Source organism: Malus domestica, chromosome 04 (genome assembly GCF_042453785.1).
Source record: "Malus domestica chromosome 04, GDT2T_hap1".
In the NCBI taxonomy this organism is placed as follows: Eukaryota; Viridiplantae; Streptophyta; class Magnoliopsida; order Rosales; family Rosaceae; genus Malus; species Malus domestica.
Genome location: NC_091664.1, coordinates 29,390,908 through 29,410,592, shown reverse-complemented (window position 1 = coordinate 29,410,592; position 19,685 = coordinate 29,390,908). Strand labels below are relative to the sequence as shown.

At 39.0% G+C, this 19,685-nt stretch overlaps 4 protein-coding genes across 6 annotated transcripts; all 4 read left to right on the top strand.

Moving 5' to 3' along the window:
- Positions 1-227: 227 nt before the first annotated feature.
- Positions 228-6,161, top strand: LOC103408409 (phytyl ester synthase 1, chloroplastic-like). Of its 3 annotated transcripts, none has more exons than XM_070820035.1 (13): positions 228-351; positions 1,409-1,460; positions 1,704-1,759; positions 1,882-2,040; positions 2,153-2,257; positions 3,183-3,289; positions 3,396-3,517; positions 3,640-3,748; positions 4,347-4,480; positions 4,696-5,053; positions 5,210-5,323; positions 5,584-5,669; positions 5,768-6,161. In XM_070820035.1, the coding sequence occupies exons 1-13, from the start codon at positions 243-245 to the stop codon at positions 6,066-6,068; spliced, it is 1,812 nt and encodes a 603-aa protein (XP_070676136.1). In that variant the 5' UTR covers positions 228-242; the 3' UTR covers positions 6,069-6,161. The 3 variants fall into 3 exon arrangements, with proteins under 3 accessions (XP_070676136.1, XP_028957334.1, XP_070676137.1); XM_029101501.2 differs by lacking the exon at positions 228-351 and adding an exon at positions 354-1,207; XM_070820036.1 differs by lacking the exon at positions 228-351 and adding an exon at positions 386-1,067.
- Positions 6,162-7,517: 1,356 nt separating this feature from the next.
- Positions 7,518-8,560, top strand: LOC103408372 (uncharacterized). The gene is made up of 2 exons (XM_008347225.4): positions 7,518-7,734; positions 7,885-8,560. The coding sequence occupies exons 1-2, from the start codon at positions 7,562-7,564 to the stop codon at positions 8,339-8,341; spliced, it is 630 nt and encodes a 209-aa protein (XP_008345447.3). The 5' UTR covers positions 7,518-7,561; the 3' UTR covers positions 8,342-8,560.
- Positions 8,561-11,370: 2,810 nt separating this feature from the next.
- LOC114824452 (pentatricopeptide repeat-containing protein At1g11290, chloroplastic-like) lies at positions 11,371-13,812 on the top strand. The gene has a single exon (XM_029101504.2). The coding sequence runs from the start codon at positions 11,371-11,373 to the stop codon at positions 13,810-13,812; it is 2,442 nt and encodes an 813-aa protein (XP_028957337.2).
- Positions 13,813-15,195: 1,383 nt separating this feature from the next.
- On the top strand, positions 15,196-19,381 carry LOC103434311 (double-stranded RNA-binding protein 3-like). The gene is made up of 4 exons (XM_029101506.2): positions 15,196-15,517; positions 16,617-16,864; positions 17,448-17,667; positions 17,868-19,381. Exons 2-4 carry the CDS (start codon positions 16,619-16,621, stop codon positions 19,052-19,054), a joined length of 1,653 nt encoding a protein of 550 aa, XP_028957339.2. The 5' UTR covers positions 15,196-15,517; positions 16,617-16,618; the 3' UTR covers positions 19,055-19,381.
- Positions 19,382-19,685: the final 304 nt, after the last annotated feature.

The following is a 19,685-nucleotide window of genomic DNA, read 5'->3' as shown; positions in this document are numbered from 1 at the left end:
TAGTACCAAGCTATTTTCGTTAAAACTCCATTTTTTTTTTTTTTTCTTGATCTCAATAAAGTAAAGATCTTCGAAAAGATCTTTTCCTGCACAGAGCCCACCCACCCTATACCCTTTCATATTGTTGTCTCCATTTGGCAATGACAGTGCCACTTCCCCACTAACTGGTAAGATTGTAACTCGTCGTTTTCATGTAACTCGCCACCATTACTTACTGCAAACGCCACAGCGTCAGATGACGCATGTGGCCAAATATCAACGAGAGCAAAATAACAAAGGACAAAATTCAATTATTTGGGTCGGCCACTCAGACCCACATCGGGTACAGGGCAGACAACCTGCCTCTCCCAGGTACAATCCAGATTATCACTCAATAATATTATTTCCTTATTTTTCTGCACCAAAAAAATTTGCTGGGTTTTGTTCACATGGCTTTTTAGCATCTTTTTTTCACCATATTTGTTGCCAATTAATGCTAAATTAGATGAAAGTTGAGACTTTACGTGTTTCACAGGCTATATCTTCCTGTAGTTTATCTGTGTCTGCTTCAAGTTTCAATTTTGTGCCCATTTTTTAGTGTCCCCTACGGTCTGTGTTGTGCTAAATGCATGATTGTGTCTGTTAGAGTGGTTTAAGGGAATGTCCAACTGAATTGGGCAGGTTTTGTTCATTGTGTTAAGGTGTTCCCAAGTGCTAGTTTTTTATTTAAAGAGTTCCAAAGTTTCTGAATTTTGTGAGTGTTTGAGACAAGGGTCTATAATCTTTTGCATTTTGCTTGAAGCCATGGCATCAGTTATAGGCTTTCCGGGTCCTCATTTTTTCGTGTTGAATTCGGAGAATAAGCTTCGGACTTGTGTACTGCAGGTTAAGAGTTTAGGTGGTAAGGATTCACCGGGGTTGTCATCCGAATCTGTTGTTTTGAATTGTGCTTCCGTAATCGAGGAGAGGGAGGAAAGGAGGTCTGTGATTGATAGAGGGAATGAGAGTTTGAGGCTTAAGGTTAAGGAGGAGAAGAGGGTTGAGGATGGTGGTGGTCTTGAAAGTTTGAAACCTTTGTACGATGATGGGTATGGGACTGTCACTGTAAAAGATTATTTTCATGCAAACAAGGAGATGATTAAGCCTGATGGTGGACCTCCCCGGTGGTTTTCTCCCATTGAGTGCGGGCGTCCACTGAAGGATTCTCCGATTCTTTTGTTTTTGCCTGGTAATTGTCGCCTTGCCAAAGATGATAAATCATAAGTTGGTTGCTGATGTTGGCACTGTGATTTGCATACAAAAGATATATCTATGAGTAGAATAGCTAAACAACATAAATCTGAGTAAAATGTGTTTGTTATGTTTCTTAGCGAGTGAAGTTCTGTAGTGCAGAATGTTGTATAATAATTTATGTATTATGCATATACAGGGCTGGATGGTACTGGATGGGGCCTCATTTTGCACCATAAAGCTCTTGGGAAGTAAGTTTTTCAAATTATTTATTTTGTTGTAGTTTACAAAATTTTGTTAGGATCTTGGGAAGTAGGATAACTTTTATCTTCAGTTTTAAAGAAAAAACTATGGCTTGTGGCGAAATTCCACTCAAATAAATGGTTGTCCTTGTTTGAGAAATATGGTATCGCTAAAAATCAGGTTTTAGCTCTGAAATTGGTGGTAAACTATTTCTAGCAGCTTCTGATATATAATTCGTTGAAAAAATGCAGGGCTTTTGAAGTTCGATGCCTGCATATTCCTGTTAATGATCGGACACCATTTGAAGGTCTTAATCATGATAACACCATTTGAAATTCTTTATATATGTATGAAATATCAGTTTTGTTTTTCTTTACTTGATAACATGTCACTCTTAATCAATAATTTAGTTTGGTTTCATATGTTAAGGGCTGGTGAAATTTGTCGAAGAAACTATAAGGCTTGAGCATGCTTCATCTCCAAACAAGCCAATTTACTTGGTAGGAGATTCCTTTGGAGGATGCCTGTCACTTGCCGTTGCTGCACGTAATCCTACCATTGATTTAGTACTGACACTGGTCAATCCAGGTTGGTTATAAGTTGTGCAGTCCAATTTTCTTCAACATGTATTTTTGTTATGCTAATGGCATGTCATGAACACACCAACTCAGTCTGACGTTTTGGTGTTTTTTTATTTTAGCTACATCGGTTGAAAGGTCTCCACTGCAACCTCTGTTCCCAATCTTGGCTGCTATGCCTGATGAATTACATATTGCTGTTCCCTATCTACTTAGCTTTGTTATGGGTACGTGATTTGTTGCTCTGAAATCTAATTAACAAAAACATTTATGCTGAAGTGAGATAAGTCATTTCTAATTTGGCCCTTGGCTGTGCTTTCAATCCTTGAAGAAGACTCTTTTAGAGAGCCTGGTACACTCACAGTCTCAGTTAACTGTGTTACTATGATATGTGGAACGCTTATTCTCTTGGGGTGCTGCCAATCCAGGGATACGACCTCCATTATCTTCCCTTGACTAAAATGAATGATATAAATACTTGATGTTGTCTTGTTGCAAGTCTTGTTATGAACCTTGACTAGTTTTGAGCCCTGTGTCGCAGCCAATGAATTCGAGTCTCAATTTTCTTACAATCTGAAATGCTAATGAGAGTATTTAGACTATAGCTTATCACGGGAACAAATCGGATCAATACAATCAGGAATTTTTTAATTAGGAGCCCAGTAACTAAAATGAATTTTACTATCAATTGTTAATCTAGGAGTAAAAGAGAATATGGTACTTTATATTTGGAATTTGGTGAGGCCAATAAGATTATGTTTTTCAGTTCACAAGAAAACTCATTTTTGTTGGTTTCCTAGAGAATTGGGTTATTAGCATAATAGCATTATATTAATAGGTTTTATGATTTGAAAGATAAGTTTGCGGATGGTTGAACTAAAGAATTGTTTTGGAAGCTTTTGTTGTACTTTTCCCGTTGTTAATTTTTTTGATATGTCGGTAAATTGCATTATCTTGTATTGAATGTTAAGTTGATTGGGAGCCATGTGTATTTGTTGGAAGCAGTTTTAAGAACTTTTGGATGTTAGTTTTCCTGGAAAGTTTCGTGTGGTGTCATGGTCAGAAACAACTGTTTGCAGTTTCAAGCCCCTACGTTTTCCACTGCCAAATACAAGAATTCTGATGTCACGACTTTAACCTTCTTTCCATCAGGTGATCCAACAAAAATGGCGACGGTTAACATAGAAAATAGACTTCCTTCCAGTTTAAAGTTGACACAAATGTCACGCAATTTGACTGATTTGCTACCATATCTCTCTGTAAGAAGTGCTTTCAATTCCTTTTCTTGAACTTCATTGAAATGTCTACATGAGTGGATTCTACCTTATTTTCAATATTTACTTACTTCTATCATTTCCATCTCAGTCTTTGGCTGATATTATACCGAGGGACACTCTTCTTTGGAAGCTGAAGCTGCTCAAGTCAGCTGCTGCTTATGCAAATTCCCGTCTCCATGCTGTTAAAGCTGAAGTGCTAGTGTTGGCTAGGTTAATATTCACTATACTCATTGTGGTTCTCTCTTGTTCGCATTAAAAATGATCATTGTAAAATTGTATATACATTTGATTTTTTAATTTTTTATAGTAAAAATCATGTGTTGGCATTTCAGTGGCAAAGATAACATGGTTCCAAGTCGAGATGAAGCAGAGCGACTGGCACGTTCATTACAGAATTGTACAGTACGACACTGCAATGACAATGGACATACTCTATTACTAGTAAGTTAAAATATGTCTGCATATTTCAAGTCTGGTGCAATGCTACTGAATTTTCTGTTAGCTGTCATCATCGATGACAAGTGTAATGACGTGTTTATCACATTGCGAAATTGATGCCCTTAATGATTTTGTTTAAACCGCGTAGATGTAAGTGTGCAACACATTGGACTGATGATGGTGAATTTTATCTTTAAGTTGGCTTCAATTTGTCTGTTGGATAATGGTTAATAACATTAACTTTAAATTAATAACCAAGGTGCATTTCTGGATATGAATTTAGTACACAGTTTTATTTCTTTTCTTGAATATTGTTGAATCTGTTCCTTGAACTCGACACCTTTTATTAATTCCCAAGTCGGATAAAATCTCTAGTTAAAGAATAAAGATTGAGTTTTGGCTTCAAGAACTCTCTTGGGATATCAATTTCCCATTTGACAATGGACACTAGACACTATTACTGTGACAACAATTTTGTTTGCTTTGATGTAAATTTTGCTATACTTTGCTGTTCCTGTGTAATATAAGCTTTACCTTTTTGGATGCCATTGACTTGTGAAGACGCTAATGTGATTGGATGTGCTCTATTGTCATATTACAGGAAGATGGCGTTAATTTGATGTCGGTTATAAAAGGCACATACAAATACCGTCGTTCTAGGAAGCATGATTATGTCTCAGATTTTCTTCCTCCTAGTATGTGGGAATTCAAACATACATGTGATGAACAATTCGGGTAATTCAGTTCAACACTTCATACTCTTCTTACATTTGTTTGTTTCGTATTCTGTGTTGCAGATTTCCAGGCATGTTAGTTCCAAAATGTATTTGCAGTATAATTGCATCATGTATGGGTTTCACTTGCACCTAACCCGGACCCCGCTAAGTTGCATCCATTAACATATTTGTTGATTTGGGGCCAGAGCTGATACTGAAATACATGAATGTCAGGTTATTACGCCCATATACTGCTTCCGTAATGCTCTCAACATTGGAAGATGGGAAGATAGTGAGAGGTCTTGCTGGAGTTCCAGATGAAGGACCTGTCTTACTTGTTGGTAATCACAACATATTGGGATTGGAAGTTTATCCTTTAGTTGAAGAATTTTTAAGAGAGAAGAGCATAATCATTCGTGGAGTAGCACATCCAGCGTTGTTTTGGGGCAAGTACGGGAACTTGGCCCAATTTGACTTTCTCAAACTATTCGGCGCAGTACCTGTCGCAGCAAAAAACCTGTTCAAATTGCTTGCAATAAAATCTCATGTTCTGCTCTATCCTGGTGGTGCACGTGAGTCTCTCCATAACAAGGTGAGCCAAGATTCCAAGAACTTAGTTTTCGATCTGGCATTTTGTATGTTTTAAATGCGTGTGCAATGGATTTTACAAACACACTTCATTCTTGTTGGTAATTTATCTGTTATAGTTTTGGTTTCCCATGCCTTTTGGTGTTTCTATAATTGGCAGGGTGAAGAATACAAGTTATTCTGGCCTGACCAACCCGAATTTGTGAGAATGGCTGCACACTTTGGGGCCACAATTGTACCATTTGCGGCTGTAGGAGAAGATGACATGCTAGAAGTAAGCTTGTGTTACTGTTCTTCCCAAAAGTTTTCTTAGCAAAATATGCACCTCTTTTCATAGCGTATGATAAGTTTATGAAATCTCGGTCGCCTATAGCTTTCAATACTGACACGCCTTATAATTATTTTCTTCCGATACCACTCTTTGTTTTTTCCTTTTCGGAAAACAGATAATGTCACAATGCCATGCCTTCCTTTTACTTTTGAGCTTAACTTTCAGTTAACATTATATTTCGGTTCTTATGTTGGATCTGGCAGTTGGTTCTTGACCACAAGGACCTAATGAATATCCCAGTGGTGAGTAACTATCTCAAAGACGCTAATCTTGAATCCATAAAAATAAGGTAATTATCCTCCGTCTTATTGTTTTCGTGTTCTCCCAACTCTAAATCTTAATGGTCTCAAATTGTTAGACTGAGTTTTAAGGTTTTCTGGTTTATAGGGATGAGTCGAGTGGGGAGGTTGCCAACGTACAACCCTTTTTTCCAGGGATTCTACCGAAGATACCAGGACGGTATTACTGTTTGTTTGGGAAGCCCATCGAAACAAAGGGAAAGAAAGAGATCCTGAAAGACAAAGAAAACGCAAAGGAATTGTACCTGCAGATACAATCAGACATTGAAAACAGTTTAGCGTACTTAATTAAAAAGCGGGAGGAGGATCCTTACAGGAATGTTTTCGACAGAACAATATATCGGGCAATGTATCACCATCTAGAGGAAGTTCCAACATTTGAGCCTTGAAAATTTGATTTTGTTGGATACGTTCTTCTTGTTTATAGTGTAAATATTTTTCCGTGGAAGATGTTTGTGTAATAAAGAAAAGCATCTTCTGTCTTTTTCCCTCTGCCGAATCTTGTGTCGCAAGAAAACTTGAAATTGGGGTCTGAAACTCTGAGAAGAAACATGAGGAATTTTATGATTTCATAGTGATATTATCCGTTAGAGCTCGCACTTGGTGCGATGGCAAGTGCCTTCGCCCATGAGCGGTAGGTCTCGGGTTCAAGACTTGGGAGCAGCCTCTCCATAAATGGGGGTAAGGCTAGCTGACATTCACCTCTCCCAGACCCTGCGTAAAGCGGGAGCCTTGTGCACTGGGTACGATCTTTATAGTGATATTATCCGTTGGAAATTATAATTCGCGTGACGAACAAGTTCTTATAGGTTTACTACTGAAACTGGGATATTTGATTTCTTCTCCGGGGATGAAAAATCAGTCCCAGAATTGAAGATTGTTTGAAAAAATTTGGGTCAGATTTTAGCATATGTAAGTAGCAGGAACACGCTAACCTTCTGTTTGAGATCGAAGATAGCAGTATCCTAGGCCTATCAAGCGTCGCCATGTGTGTTACTTTGCCCACATCCACATGATAATGTTTGATTGACCTAGAATATTGCCACTTTGACGTCCTGATTGCATGTAAGTTCTCAAGACGGAAACATATGCTATTTTTCTTTTTTGGGTGTGTCAGATTTGTATAACCAACAGGAAATGAAAGTACTGAATAATATCTCTCAGATTTGTATACCCAACAGGAAATGAAAGTACTGAATAATATCTCTAAAGGATGTAAAGTAGTTGCCTTTTTTCCCCTATATTCTCCTTCATCTTAGACTTAAAAAATGAGAGAATTAAGTTGAGTGCCTTTGGAACTCAGAACATGATTCTGCAGATACTTTGAGATAATTTGATAAGGCAGAGAATCTGCATTTGGGCAAAAGGGTTAAGCTTTGATTCTTGATGTTTCTCTTCAGGGGAAGAGTATTAAGGCCAAAAGTTCCAACTTCTGAGTATGATGATATCGAGAGAGACTTACATGCAACTAAGACGCAAATGTGTTAGTATTTTAAGTTTGTCATGTGTCACCATATGTTTTTAACTTGTTTATATCGTGTTGTGTGATTAATTTGGAATATGTCACATTGACGTCCTAGTAACATGTAAGTTCTTATTGGTGATATGGGTGTCCAACCAAGTTTTGCTACCCATCTCTCTCTTTTTTTTCAAGGGAAGTTAATGGGGGGTCACAATCTATGGGTCAACAGAATATGATTCTTTAACAGTTTTGCGATGGAATAATTTGAATGGAATCTTGGAAGTGTCTGTCCAACACACACACACACACACACACACACACACACACACACACACACATATATATACATATATAAAAGCTTCGACAATCCAAGTAATCAGAAGAAAAAAAATTCACACAGGTACTTCCAAACTTGAAGCAATGACTAGCTACCGTCATGGACCAGGCTACTCTACCGGACCAGCTTACTCCACCGGACAAGGCTACTCCACCGGACCAGCTTACTCCACCGGACCCGCCTACTCCACCGGACCAGCCTACACCACCGGAAGCAACGGGGTAAGACCGTACACCAACGAGTGGGGCCAAACAAGGTACGCTGAAACCGACGAGTTCCGCACAACTATAGGTGATGCTGACCGAACTCGACGCACAACCATTGCACAACCTGCTGGGAGCTACGTTACAAAACAGGAGACGATTATTACTGAACGTGTTGACTCACCTTTGTTAACTTCATACAGGCATGGCTCTCCCCCAGGTGGAAATTACGGCTATGCTGCCACCGGAGACAACTGGAGTATCAGGCCTTCGAGCCCTCCACGACAGACCATTGAGCCAGCAAGAACTTATGGCAGCTACCCTAATCAAAGTGGATACAATAGGCCTCCAGGATATGGTGATTACAGTGATCAGTACAGCACCAACAAGCCGTACAAACATTCCAACACCGCTAGGTACGACAACTATGATGACAACCCACACAACCGCAAACATAACAGTGGTGCCATGGGAACAGCAATTAACATGATAGCTAACGGTAGTGGCCACAGCGCTAAGCCAAACCGTGGATCACTACTGGCGGCTGCACGTCCAGTTCGAGGGGATGGCAGGCTCAGCATGCCAATGGATGACATGGAGAGAGCCCTGCACTACTTGACGGAGAGTTCAAAGCCCAAGGACAAATATTCCTACAAGTAAAATATGTGATGCTAATTAAGACTTTATGCTTCTACTTCGTTGTATGCGTTTCTTGCGTCATTTTCTTCTGTTGGATCGGTATAACCTAGCCACTCTATCTGTTTGTGTGTTTCTGCTTCTGTTTAGTTTCATGGTAAGACATGGAAGTGTACTCTTTGTAATCTGTATTGATGGCATGTATGCCTTGTGAACCAAGTAATAAAATAAGCTTTGTAGTAATTTCGTGAATTCGTTTTTCCTTTTTTTTTTTTCCTTTTATTAAGTAATTACGATCACCCTTCGGGTTAGCTCAAGTAGTGAGAGTTGTTGGAAAATTGATTAGGATAAGGGTAGGCAACGGGTTCGCTTCCCTCTATTGTAAGATGGAGAAAAATATTATAGATGTTGAAGGCAAGACAAGGGAATTTCCTCGTCGTAAAGTACATTTAATGCACCGAAAGTGATTTCTGCAGACCATTTTTCTCTCCTATGCGCCCGTTTATTTTTGACATGAGGAAATCATTTCCCTTATTGTAGATCCAGTACACAACCAAATATATGAATCTGTAACTAAACCTCTACTGATGACATATTGCCAAATCTGCCTGCACCAAGACACAACCTTCCTTCTGTATATGCTCACTGCCACACCGATCGATACTCCTCTTCCTAAAGAATTTCATCCTCAAGGAGAGGCATCACATGATGGCTGAAATAGCAAGAAGCCGAGCTCCTAACCTCACGCAAAATCAACCCCAGAATGGAGACTATTTGAGTAGTGCGCGATGTTGTTTGGAATATGGTGTTTTGCTGGACCAAGCTAGCAATGGTTTTTGATTTGTTGTCATCCTCTTCCCATCCTTCACATGAACGTATTCGAAAATATCTCTAAAGCACGTAAACTTGTTATCAAGATTGGACCGAAGTTTTTAGTGCATTTGGAATTCAGTACAGAGGGAATATCATTTGGTTGGTGGAGGTCTCAATCCGTTGTATGAACAGAACATGATTCTTCAGCCTTATTATAAAGGCGTAGTCTTAGATTCGACAGAAAGTTTTAATAACTGCATGCTTTTGTGAATTCTCACAGTTCCGTGGGAATCACCCACTGCAACTACTTAATGGACATCAAAACTTGATTCTACGTACATTTACTGGAATCGAATGACTACGCAGTTTATCTTGTAGCGGAAGTTAGTCTAGTCTTACCAGAAGAAAACTTTTCAGTCAAGGAAAGACAACAAAGGAGGTCGAAATCCATGGATTGGCAGGAATATGATTCTTTCAACTGTTTCCGCAATGGAAGAACCGAGGGAGTCTTGAAGTGCATCAGAACCCGAGGGAATCTTGAAGTGCCTCGGTATAATGCCTATTTGTGACACAGGACCGAGTCTCTTAGGGGCGTTTCAGCTGGCAAATCTTCGTTTCGTGTTTGATGTTAGAAGTATGACAGTGTCATTTGCACCGGATAAATGCCAAGATAACTGAAAACTTGATGCGATCTAAGGATTTTATTAGTTATTTATTATGTTATGCTAGAAACTCCTTGTGGAATAATCAAAGTAAGTCACAAGGATCAAACCAAAGAACTAATTCGTAAATATTTTGGTCAGCGTAAACCACGAAGGCAAGGAGATGAAAGCAGAAACAAAACCTACGATTTCACACTACAGAATGCATTTTGATCAACTACGATGGAAACGAAGGTTAAAAAAAGTACAGTCACTACATAACTTGGTTTCGATTTGAAAATTTCATATGATCACATCGGTTGACAATGACATGCTGGCTGCAGCTAACCAGCAACTCCAAGGCCATTTTAAATGCTTCTTGCTTCATTGTACACAGAGGCGGCGTTGAGGAGGAGCGAAATGTGTAGTCGTACAAGCTCCAAATTTGAAGGGACCCCTAAATTTTTGCCATCTAACATCATGTAATAATGTTCTAATTTAAAAAAATTGTTTTTATTAGCATTTTATACCGCATTATGCAATCCTTATAAGAGTTTTTTTTTTCTTTCTAAATATAAAGACTTGGAGTACAATGAGATATTTTGAGTGTCAATAATAACACCCTGAATAGCGGCAGTTTCTTAATTTTATTATATAACAAATTTATACATTCAAGTGAAACTTTAAAGTTAGAGGTTTGATGTTTTCTTTTTCTTTCATGTTTGGCTGTTTAAAATAAAACTATTTTTGATTATTTAGTGAAGGTTATATTTGTAGTTCTTTTTACTTATCATTAAGGATATTTGTAAATATGCAATCAGTGAGTGCTAAAGTTTGTTTTGAATTTTTTTTTTGAACAAACAATATTATCTATGCTAAGAGTGTGGGAGAGTGAGCTAACAATAATGTGGTTCAAATTCGTCTAGTACTAAGTGGCTTTGTTTTAATTTAAGTGAATGTTTTCTAGTATTAATATATTGTCATACTTTTTTAAAACTTAAAACTATCTTAAGGATGACCCTTTTTACAAATTTCGCACAAGGCCTCCAAAATCTCAAAGACGGCCCTGATTACATGCAGCAAGTATGTAGCAATTCTGCTTATTGATAGAAGATTTTAAATTCATGCCGAGCGAACGTAGAGATTAGAGATTAGCAATTAGAACAAGCGAAAGTAAACCATCAGTTTTCCACTAAAAGGGTGACCCAAGACAATAAGGCTCTCCGCTTGCAAGGGTCAGACAACGTATATTGTACACAGCAGTGCATACTATTTACCTCGCTTTTTTGCATCCACCTGAAATATTTGGGAAACGACGGGTCGTTTTCTATCTGAGTTCTCAGCTCTTCCCACCGGAAATCCTTGCTGCTCAACGACTCCGATAACTCGTAGTCTCATGCAAACTACCCTTACTATTTCGTCCTTCTATGGGGTAGAAAATGACATTACAAGTTTTCACTATTTCTGGATTGACCCCAAAATGTTTTGTGTATTTCATATTAGTTCTATTCAGGTACCGTTTTTATAGTTTGAAACAAAGAGGGAGCTTCTGCTCAGAACCGTTAAATTTCCCGCGTTTTTTCCATCTTCTTCTTCTTCATGCGTAATCTGTTCCTCCATATCCACGGATTATTTCCCAAAATACCCTTCAATCTCAGCCCCTCGTCTTCCTTCTCAGCCTACGCTTCTTATTCTTATTCTTCTGCAAATGTTCACGAATTCTCGTCACTCTTAAAACAATTTGCACAAAACCTTATCTGGGTCAAATCCATTCATGCTCAGATCATCATTAATTCTATATCTAATGAACAAATTCTGGGTACAAAGCTCGTTAAAGCGTACTCGGATTTGGGAAGTTTGGATGATGCCCGCCAAGTGTTCGATCAATTTCCTCAACCAGAAACCATTCTATGCAATGCCATGGTTTATGGGTATTTGAGAAAAGAGAGGTACAATGAGAGCCTTGAGTTGTTTAGTTTGATGGGTTCTTGTCATTTGGAGATTGATAGTTATACGTGTAATTATGCGCTCAAGGCGTGCATGGGCTTATTGGATTACAGAAGGGGGATGGAAGTTATTAAGAGAGCTGTGGATAAAGGAATTGAAAGTGATCGATTCCTGGGGAGTTCAATGATTCATTTCTTGGTGAAGTTTGATAAGATTGATTGCGCGCAAAGGTTTTTCGATAGGATGCCCGAAAGAGATGTTGTTTGTTGGAATTCCATGATTGGTGGCTATGTGCAATCTGGTCAGTTTAGTAAGGCAGTTGATATGTTCATAGAAATGTGTAGTTGTGGGGTTAAGCCAAGTCTGGTTACTATGTTAAGCTTGATTCAAGTTTGCATTAAAAGTGGGGATTTCAAGCTTGCAAAATGTGTTCATGGATGCATAGTTAGACTGGGAATGGGTAATGAGGTTTTACTACATACCTCGCTGGTGGATATGTATAGTAATATGGGTGACATGCGAAGTTCCTTTTCTGTTTTTGAGACAATGCCCATCAGAAGTTTGGTTTCGTGGAATGTCATGATATCGGGGTGCATTCAAAATGGTCTGGTACACGAGTCTTTTGGTTTCTTCCACAGATTGGTCACAGATGGTGGTAGGTTTGATTCGGGAACCATGGTGAGTCTTGTTCAGGGATGTTCTCAAACAGCTGATTTGGAAACTGGGAAAATCCTGCATTGTTGTGTTTTTAGGATGGGTTTTGATCCAAATCCTATTTTGTCTACTGCCATTGTTGATTTGTACTCTAAATGTGGTGCAATAAAGCAAGCAACATTTGTCTTTGATAGAATGAAAGAGAAGAACGTGATTACATGGACGGCCATGCTGGTAGGATTGACGCAAAATGGGCATGCAGAAGAAGCCTTGAAACTGTTTAGTCAGATGCGAGAAGAGGGAATTGCTGCTAATTCAGTAACTCTTGTTAGTTTAGTCCATTCCTGTTCACATTTGGGCTCTCTGAAGAAAGGCAGGAGTGTTCATGCTCATTTGATCCGGAATGGGCATGAAGTTGATGTAGTTACCATGACAGCCTTGATTGACATGTATGCGAAGTGTGGAAAAATAAAGTATGCTGAGAGAACATTTGAAAATGGCGCCTTTTGTAGAGATGTTATCCTATGGAATTCTATGATAACTAGCTACGGTATTCACGGATATGGACTGCAAGCTCTTGGTATCTATAGAAGAATGAAGGAGGAGGGGTATAAGCCAAATGGAACCTCCCTTCTTTCTCTTCTAACTGCTTGTAATCACTCTGGACTTGTGGAAGAGGGTATCGAATTATTCCACAGCGTGGAGAGAGACAGTGGCATTAGGCTGACTGAAAAACACTATGCTAGTTTTGTGGATCTTTTATGCCGAGCAGGCAGACTTGACGAAGCCGAGGCATTGATTAAACAAATGCCTTTCAAACCAGGAAGTTCTGTTCTTGAAGCATTGCTGAATGGATGTCAGGCTCACAAGAACATTGATATTGGTATAAAGACAGCAGATAGATTACTTTGTATAGATTCCATGAATCCTTCAATTTATGTTGTGATATCAAACATTTATGCTCAAGCACGGAGCTGGGATGCTGTAAATTATATCCGAAACCTCATGAGGACAAGGGGACTCAGAAAAATACCGGGTTATAGCTTGATTGAAGTCGGAAACCAGGTTCATACATTTTTTGCAGGAGACAACTCTCATCCGAATTGGGCAGAGATATATCAGCATTTAGAGGATTTAAGAGCAGCAGTGGAGGCTTCTGGTTATGTCCCGGATACAAGTTGTGTTCTTCGTGACGTGGATGAGCCGATGAAGGTCAGGTTGCTATGGGGACATAGTGAGAGATTAGCCATTGCATTCGGACTTTTAAACACGCCGGCGGGAAGCTTGATTAGGATCACCAAGAATCTGCGTGTGTGTGTTGACTGTCACAATGTGACTAAATATATATCCAAGATAGTGAGGAGGGAACTTATTGTGAGAGATGCCAATCGTTTCCATCACTTTGTCGATGGGAAATGCTCTTGCAATGATTACTGGTGATGGGGGTCGTCTTCTCGTAAAGGAGGACTTCCATTAAACGGCAACGCCAAAGTAACGGTGTTTCACACTAATCATGTGATGCCATGTAAGAAATTAATCTACGTGACGATATAGGGATTTTGCTTTGATACAAGCATACCATTTTTTTTTTTTGGGATTACACGTTTGAGAACTTACATTTACACATTTTCCAAATCTAGATTGCGAGGCTTAACATATCATGACATGTATTCTGCCGACAGTTTGCGAGGCTTGACATGCCCACCCCTGATATATTATCAACTTATAAATCTCTAATAGCCTAATAATATTAATCATCCATCAAGTTAAATAACTAACAACCTAATTATACTAAATTGATTATCCAAGTAGGCAGTAGGCAATTTGGTTTAGTTTAAGCGATTTTTCAATAGGTCAAAATGAACCAAACAGAACTAATTGCAGTTTGGTTCGATTGGTTCAATATTTCACTTTGTTAGATGAAAACTGAATCAAGGTGTTTTGATTGATTTGATTTGGTCGGTTTGAATGGTTGGACCTTTTTTATCCACCACTAATTAGCAGAACAACCGACCACGTAACTTCAAGTCAGAGAAAGTTGTGTATATCTATATTTTGCACTATGAAGGAGGGTTCGGTTAAGTCACATAATAGACAACCTAATTTGGTATCGAATTCGTCATCTATAAGATTCGAATCTAAGACTTCTCACTTATAAGTGAAAAAGAATATCATCAAACCGTAATATTGAGTGACATCTAGAATACTTATTACATAATGTATCTTTTACGTGTTATAATATGAGTGAATGATAATGATATGATTGATACGTCTCGCTTCTACGTGATTGATACGTCTTGCTTCTATAATATTAATATGCGCAAGCCTGATAATTTCTTGTATGATCCATTAAAATGACATGGAAATAATAGCTTTTGGATCAATATGTTAACATGTTAGGTCGTTATCGGATCATCTGTTAAGAACATGTTAATAAGTCGGGTCGTTATCAGGTCACCCGTTAAGATAACGGGCATGACACGAACACGACTCGCTTGTCAAGTCTAGACATTAGATATGACAATTTCTTACATGACTCGGTAATCCGACACAAAACAACAAGAAAAATAACAGGTTTTAGGTCAATTCATTAACAAGTCAGGTCATTATCGGGTCACCTATTAAAAAAATTTAAACAACACAATCTATTAAGATAATGCTATTACACGAAAATGATACAAATCCGATAAACAACACCCAATTGCCAAGTCTAATTATACGGACACGTGTTATAATTTGAATAAAAATTTAAAATAATAATAAAAATTGTAACACGTGTCGGTTACACCGAAATATTGCTTTTCGAAGTTGGCAGTAGGCACAGTAACTAACAAAACGGCGACGCTTATTAGTGGTCCTTCTCCGACGTATGAAAAAGACAGCTCAAAACTGTAGAAGTGCCACTGCTCTCTCTCTCTCTCTCTCTCTCTCTCTCTCTACAGGGCCTCTGCAGATCCTTCCATCAGCAGATGATGAGTGAGAAAGTAGAGAGAGAAAATGACAGCACGGCTTGAAAAATAAAATAAATTTCCAAAACAAAAGCCCCCCACTTTACTGCCACTGTTGTATTTGTATTGTATCTCGCTTTGTGTTCCGCCCTTTTTCTTCCGTCACTTTCTCGGGAAAATTGGATTCGGCCGCGAAGGTGAGTGGGATTCTCTCTCTTTTGGCTCTTACCCGGATCAGTTTGTTTTCGCATTTGTTTTGATATATTTGGATTTGCTGGTTGTTGTTTGTTCTTGAGCTCATTTGATTTTCAATTGGTGTTCTTGAGATTATTTTCTGACTATTTGGGTACAATTGGGTCTGAGTTTGATATGGATTTGGATATTGCTGTTGGGTTAGCTCCGTTTGGTTGTTGAGAAAATTTGGGAAAAAAAATGGAAGAAAGAAAAAAAAAATCGTGATTTGGATACTTTTCTCCTGAGAATGAAGGCAAAGAACTATTAATTTTTGTGGAAAAAAATGGTTTCTTTGGATACTTTTAAGTTATTTTTGTAGTAAAAATTGAGAATTTCCATTAATTTGACGATCAATGAAAAATGGAAAGTAGTTAGCTGCTTGGTTCATTTTGTATTTAGAAGATGCAAAATGCAAGCCAAAAATGGAATTTCAGAATTGATTTCTTAGAGTGTTTGGAAAGAGGAAACTTATAGAGAATCAGGACGAGTTCTTTAGACGCTGCTCTCACTACGAATACCCACAAACAACTGCCTATTTGGCTTGAGTTTGCGTGAAAGGCGTGTGTTGTTAGTAATTTTTCGTTTTTCCATGGTCTTGCTGTGCCGCGAGGTTACAGCGCTAATCCTTTGCTTGAAAGAAATAAATTCACAAACTACGGCTATGGAGTATGGTTCTAAAAAGACTTGAATTGGGATGTTTTTGTTTTTGGGTATGTGACACGCCCCAACCCCGATATCCCCACATACTAGGGTAGGCACGTGCTGGCCGACACCCGAGGGTGACGAAGCCATTAAAAACATGCATATCTTTTATTTGTATGCATGTTTTTAATGGCTTCATCACCCTCGGGTGTTGGCCAACACGTGCCTACCCTGGTATGTGGGATATCAGGGTTGGGGCGTGTCAGTATGGCTTGCTTTTCCTGGTATTTGGGCAATTTTTTTATAGTTACAGTGTGGATATATTTGCAAATCGTTTTGAAACTTGAAAGCTCTTTCTCTCAATCGTTGAAATCAGAACACGTTTGTAATTGTTACATAAAATGTTACATGTATACACAGGTATGTATAAGAACCAATTGCAAGAGTTAGCGCAGAGAAGTTGCTTCAATTTGCCATCTTATTCATGCATTCGGGAAGGACCAGATCATGCTCCTCGATTCAAAGCAACTGTCAACTTCAATGGAGATACTTTTGAAAGTCCTACATTCTGTCCTACTCTTAGACAGGCCGAGCATGCTGCAGCGGAGGTAGCATTGAACACACTTGCAAAAAGAGGCCCTTCCAGAGCACTAGCTGCAAGAGTATTGGTTAGTAGCAAAATTGTATTACTTCTTTTAGTTTGGTGACAACAGTTTATGTGCTCAAAATTTGTTAGTTTCAGGTAGATATGTCGTGATTCTTTTTTTGTTTGTTGGAGTAACGATTAATTATTTAATACTCATAACCACTTATCCATTGTATTTTATACGTTTGATCCGATAGTCAACGAGTGCAGATTCCTCCACCCCCAAAGACATAATTAAAATCATACCATTGAACTCTTTAAGGGAAAACTGTTCCACGACTTTACTGTCTTCTTTTTTCCCAAAACAAGGGTATGGTTGTGCATGTTGAAGTTGAATCATCCCTAGACCTTGCATTAGCGGGAGTTTATTGGTGACAAATCGATTAAGGTGTCGAACAGTTTAGTTTAACAGAAAACCAGGAAGGAAAAGATGAGAAAACTGGTTAAAACTAACTAGCATTTTAAATGGAATGTCTCTTTGTTACCTTCTTGATATATTGTTTACTATTACTCTCCAGAAATTTCCTTGTTCCATCCCCTAACTTAATGCAAACTGCCACAGGAAATAGTTGTTGAATAATTATATTGTACGTTGTGCTGCACAGGATGAAACGGGGGTTTACAAGAACTTGCTTCAGGAGACTGCTCACAGAGCTGGATTGAACCTTCCTGTTTATACAACTGTTCGATCTGGACCTGGCCATGTGCCTGTGTTCTCATGTACAGTTGAGCTAGCAGGAATGAGCTTTACAGGGCAACCGGCTAGGACAAAGAAACAAGCTCAGAAAAATGCTGCAACTGCTGCTTGGGCAGCCCTGAAAAGATGTATGCATTTTCCTGTTATCTTTCTTTTTTTCTCTCTTTCTTCTAATTGCACGCTAGCAAACAAGCATTTTGTGGTTTGCCTTGAAAGATTGCATGCAGTATTGCGTTCTTTTGGCTGCTTAACAATTCAATCAATGAAATTTCCCAAATATGTATCCCATTGAAGGCCTACATATCTAATTGTTATGTCATCCATGCAGTGGCTCAACGTGGCTCGTCTTCTTCCTCGGTGGAACCTAGAGGCAATGAAGAACAGGAACAAGTCATTATTGCTCGTATTCTTGGAAGTTTGCGGCCGTCTGAGTCTATTAATACTCAAAATGATTGCCGACATGGACAGCAAACATACATTCCCATCTTCCAGAAATCTACCCTGCCAACACCAAGCTTATATCCTATGCAATTCCATAACTGGGGTTATTCTAATTATTCCCCTGAAATAGGAATGTACGGATTGTGGCGGGAAGAGCAACTAATACAGCAACAAAATCGCCTGTTGGCGCTTCCTATTTTACCAGTTTCTCCATCTGTTCCTCAGATATTTCCATTTATGCAATCTGTGCTTCGCCCAGATAACTGTCTATACTTTCCAGCAAGAGAGCAAGAGTCGACCTCTGCGGGACCCAGAATTACAATTGCTACCACAGGCCCTTCATTTTGCTTCTCAAACCATTTGGTTCCTAACCCGCCGATCAGGGGCAAGTCCACTGTGACTATTCAAGAGATACAGGAAGAAAAGCCAGAAGAATCACCCAGGTACTCTCCTTCTATAGTTTCAGATCCCTTTAGTCCCGCAAGCAGCGGCGCTGAAGTAAGAGTCCAGGAACAAGTTCAGCATGAGAAACAGAACCTAGGAGAGTTAGAAAGCAAAATTGGAAACCTTCAGCTGGAATGCAACAACCCAACTGGGCAATCCGGACATGCTCATCCTAGAATCGTGGATTCTAGTTTTAGGCCAGTGGACTTAAGGTTACAAAATCCTCGTGGTTTCGAATCTTGTAGGCCCAATTTGAGGCCCCAAAATCCACCAAGAGTAAGTAGTGCTAGAAGTCTAAGGCCGCCATCTGCTGCAGAACCTGTAATAATCAGAACTGTAAGGCCCTCTTCTTCTCCGGGGTCTAGACCACAAAATTTTCCAAGCTGGAATCCTGCTCCGCCAAGAATGAGAACCGGGATCCCCTCATCTTCGGCTGCGCAATTGCCTGAAAGAATGCAACTGGGAGGACTACGACCTAGCTTCATGGCACCAGCTGTTCGAATTAGATCAGTTGTACCAGTTTGTTCAGCCCCACCAGCAAGAAAAATGTCAAGTTCCAGCCGGGAGAGAGTGTTACCGGAGATGGAGAAGAAGGATACTAATCAAGACGACATGCCAAAAGAAAGTTGAGAGCTTGGTAAGCTTCATTTTTTATCCAAAATTCCAAACATACATAATACAGAAGTTCTAATAGATGTGATTAGTTTATCTTGTGAGGAACCACAGCAGTTTATGAGGCGCGGAAGCCATTGATGCTTCTGCAAAGTAATTTGAATAAATGAGTCGTTTTTTCGGTTTCGGAATTCTCCATGTGTAAGTTTCATACTGTTCTTTGAGCTTAATCAGGTTGAGACATTGATTCTGATTTTTCATAAATATGAATGAGATATATATACTGGCAGGCAGAAGTTGTAAGACAATTAGCTTTATATAATCGAAAGGGAACGTTGTTGCATATATTAATATGTTTGTTTTTGTTGAATTAAGTAATACAAATGTTCACTGCAAATGCAAGAACAAGCAGCATCAGATCAGTCATGCGTCACACGCCCACATCGACGCTAATGAATAGTTACATAAGCTAATGAATGGTTACATTGGGACAAGGGTGGTCCCAAGACAACCCGGGGCCGGAAAACAAGCATGTGAAGGTTTTTTAGGACCTTCCGAGAATATGGTATAAGTTTTTTTGTGCGCATCAAGTGTTTAATGTAAGATCTGCTAGACATATCTTAGCAGCACTTGACAGGTTGTGTCGACA

Coding starts and splice junctions, on each gene's coding strand:
- LOC103408372 (XM_008347225.4), top strand. CDS start 7,562: ATGACTAGCTACCGTCATGGACCAGGCTACTCTACCGGACCAGCTTAC. Junction 7,735..7,884: donor AACGAGTGGGGCCAAACAAG/GTACGCTGAAAC, acceptor AACTTCATACAG/GCATGGCTCTCCCCCAGGTG.
- LOC114824452 (XM_029101504.2), top strand. CDS start 11,371: ATGCGTAATCTGTTCCTCCATATCCACGGATTATTTCCCAAAATACCC.
- LOC103434311 (XM_029101506.2), top strand. CDS start 16,619: ATGTATAAGAACCAATTGCAAGAGTTAGCGCAGAGAAGTTGCTTCAAT. Junction 16,865..17,447: donor CACTAGCTGCAAGAGTATTG/GTTAGTAGCAAA, acceptor TGTGCTGCACAG/GATGAAACGGGGGTTTACAA. Junction 17,668..17,867: donor TTGGGCAGCCCTGAAAAGAT/GTATGCATTTTC, acceptor TCATCCATGCAG/TGGCTCAACGTGGCTCGTCT.
- LOC103408409 (XM_029101501.2), top strand. CDS start 784: ATGGCATCAGTTATAGGCTTTCCGGGTCCTCATTTTTTCGTGTTGAAT. Junction 1,760..1,881: donor TGATCGGACACCATTTGAAG/GTCTTAATCATG, acceptor TCATATGTTAAG/GGCTGGTGAAATTTGTCGAA. Junction 3,518..3,639: donor GAAGTGCTAGTGTTGGCTAG/GTTAATATTCAC, acceptor TTGGCATTTCAG/TGGCAAAGATAACATGGTTC.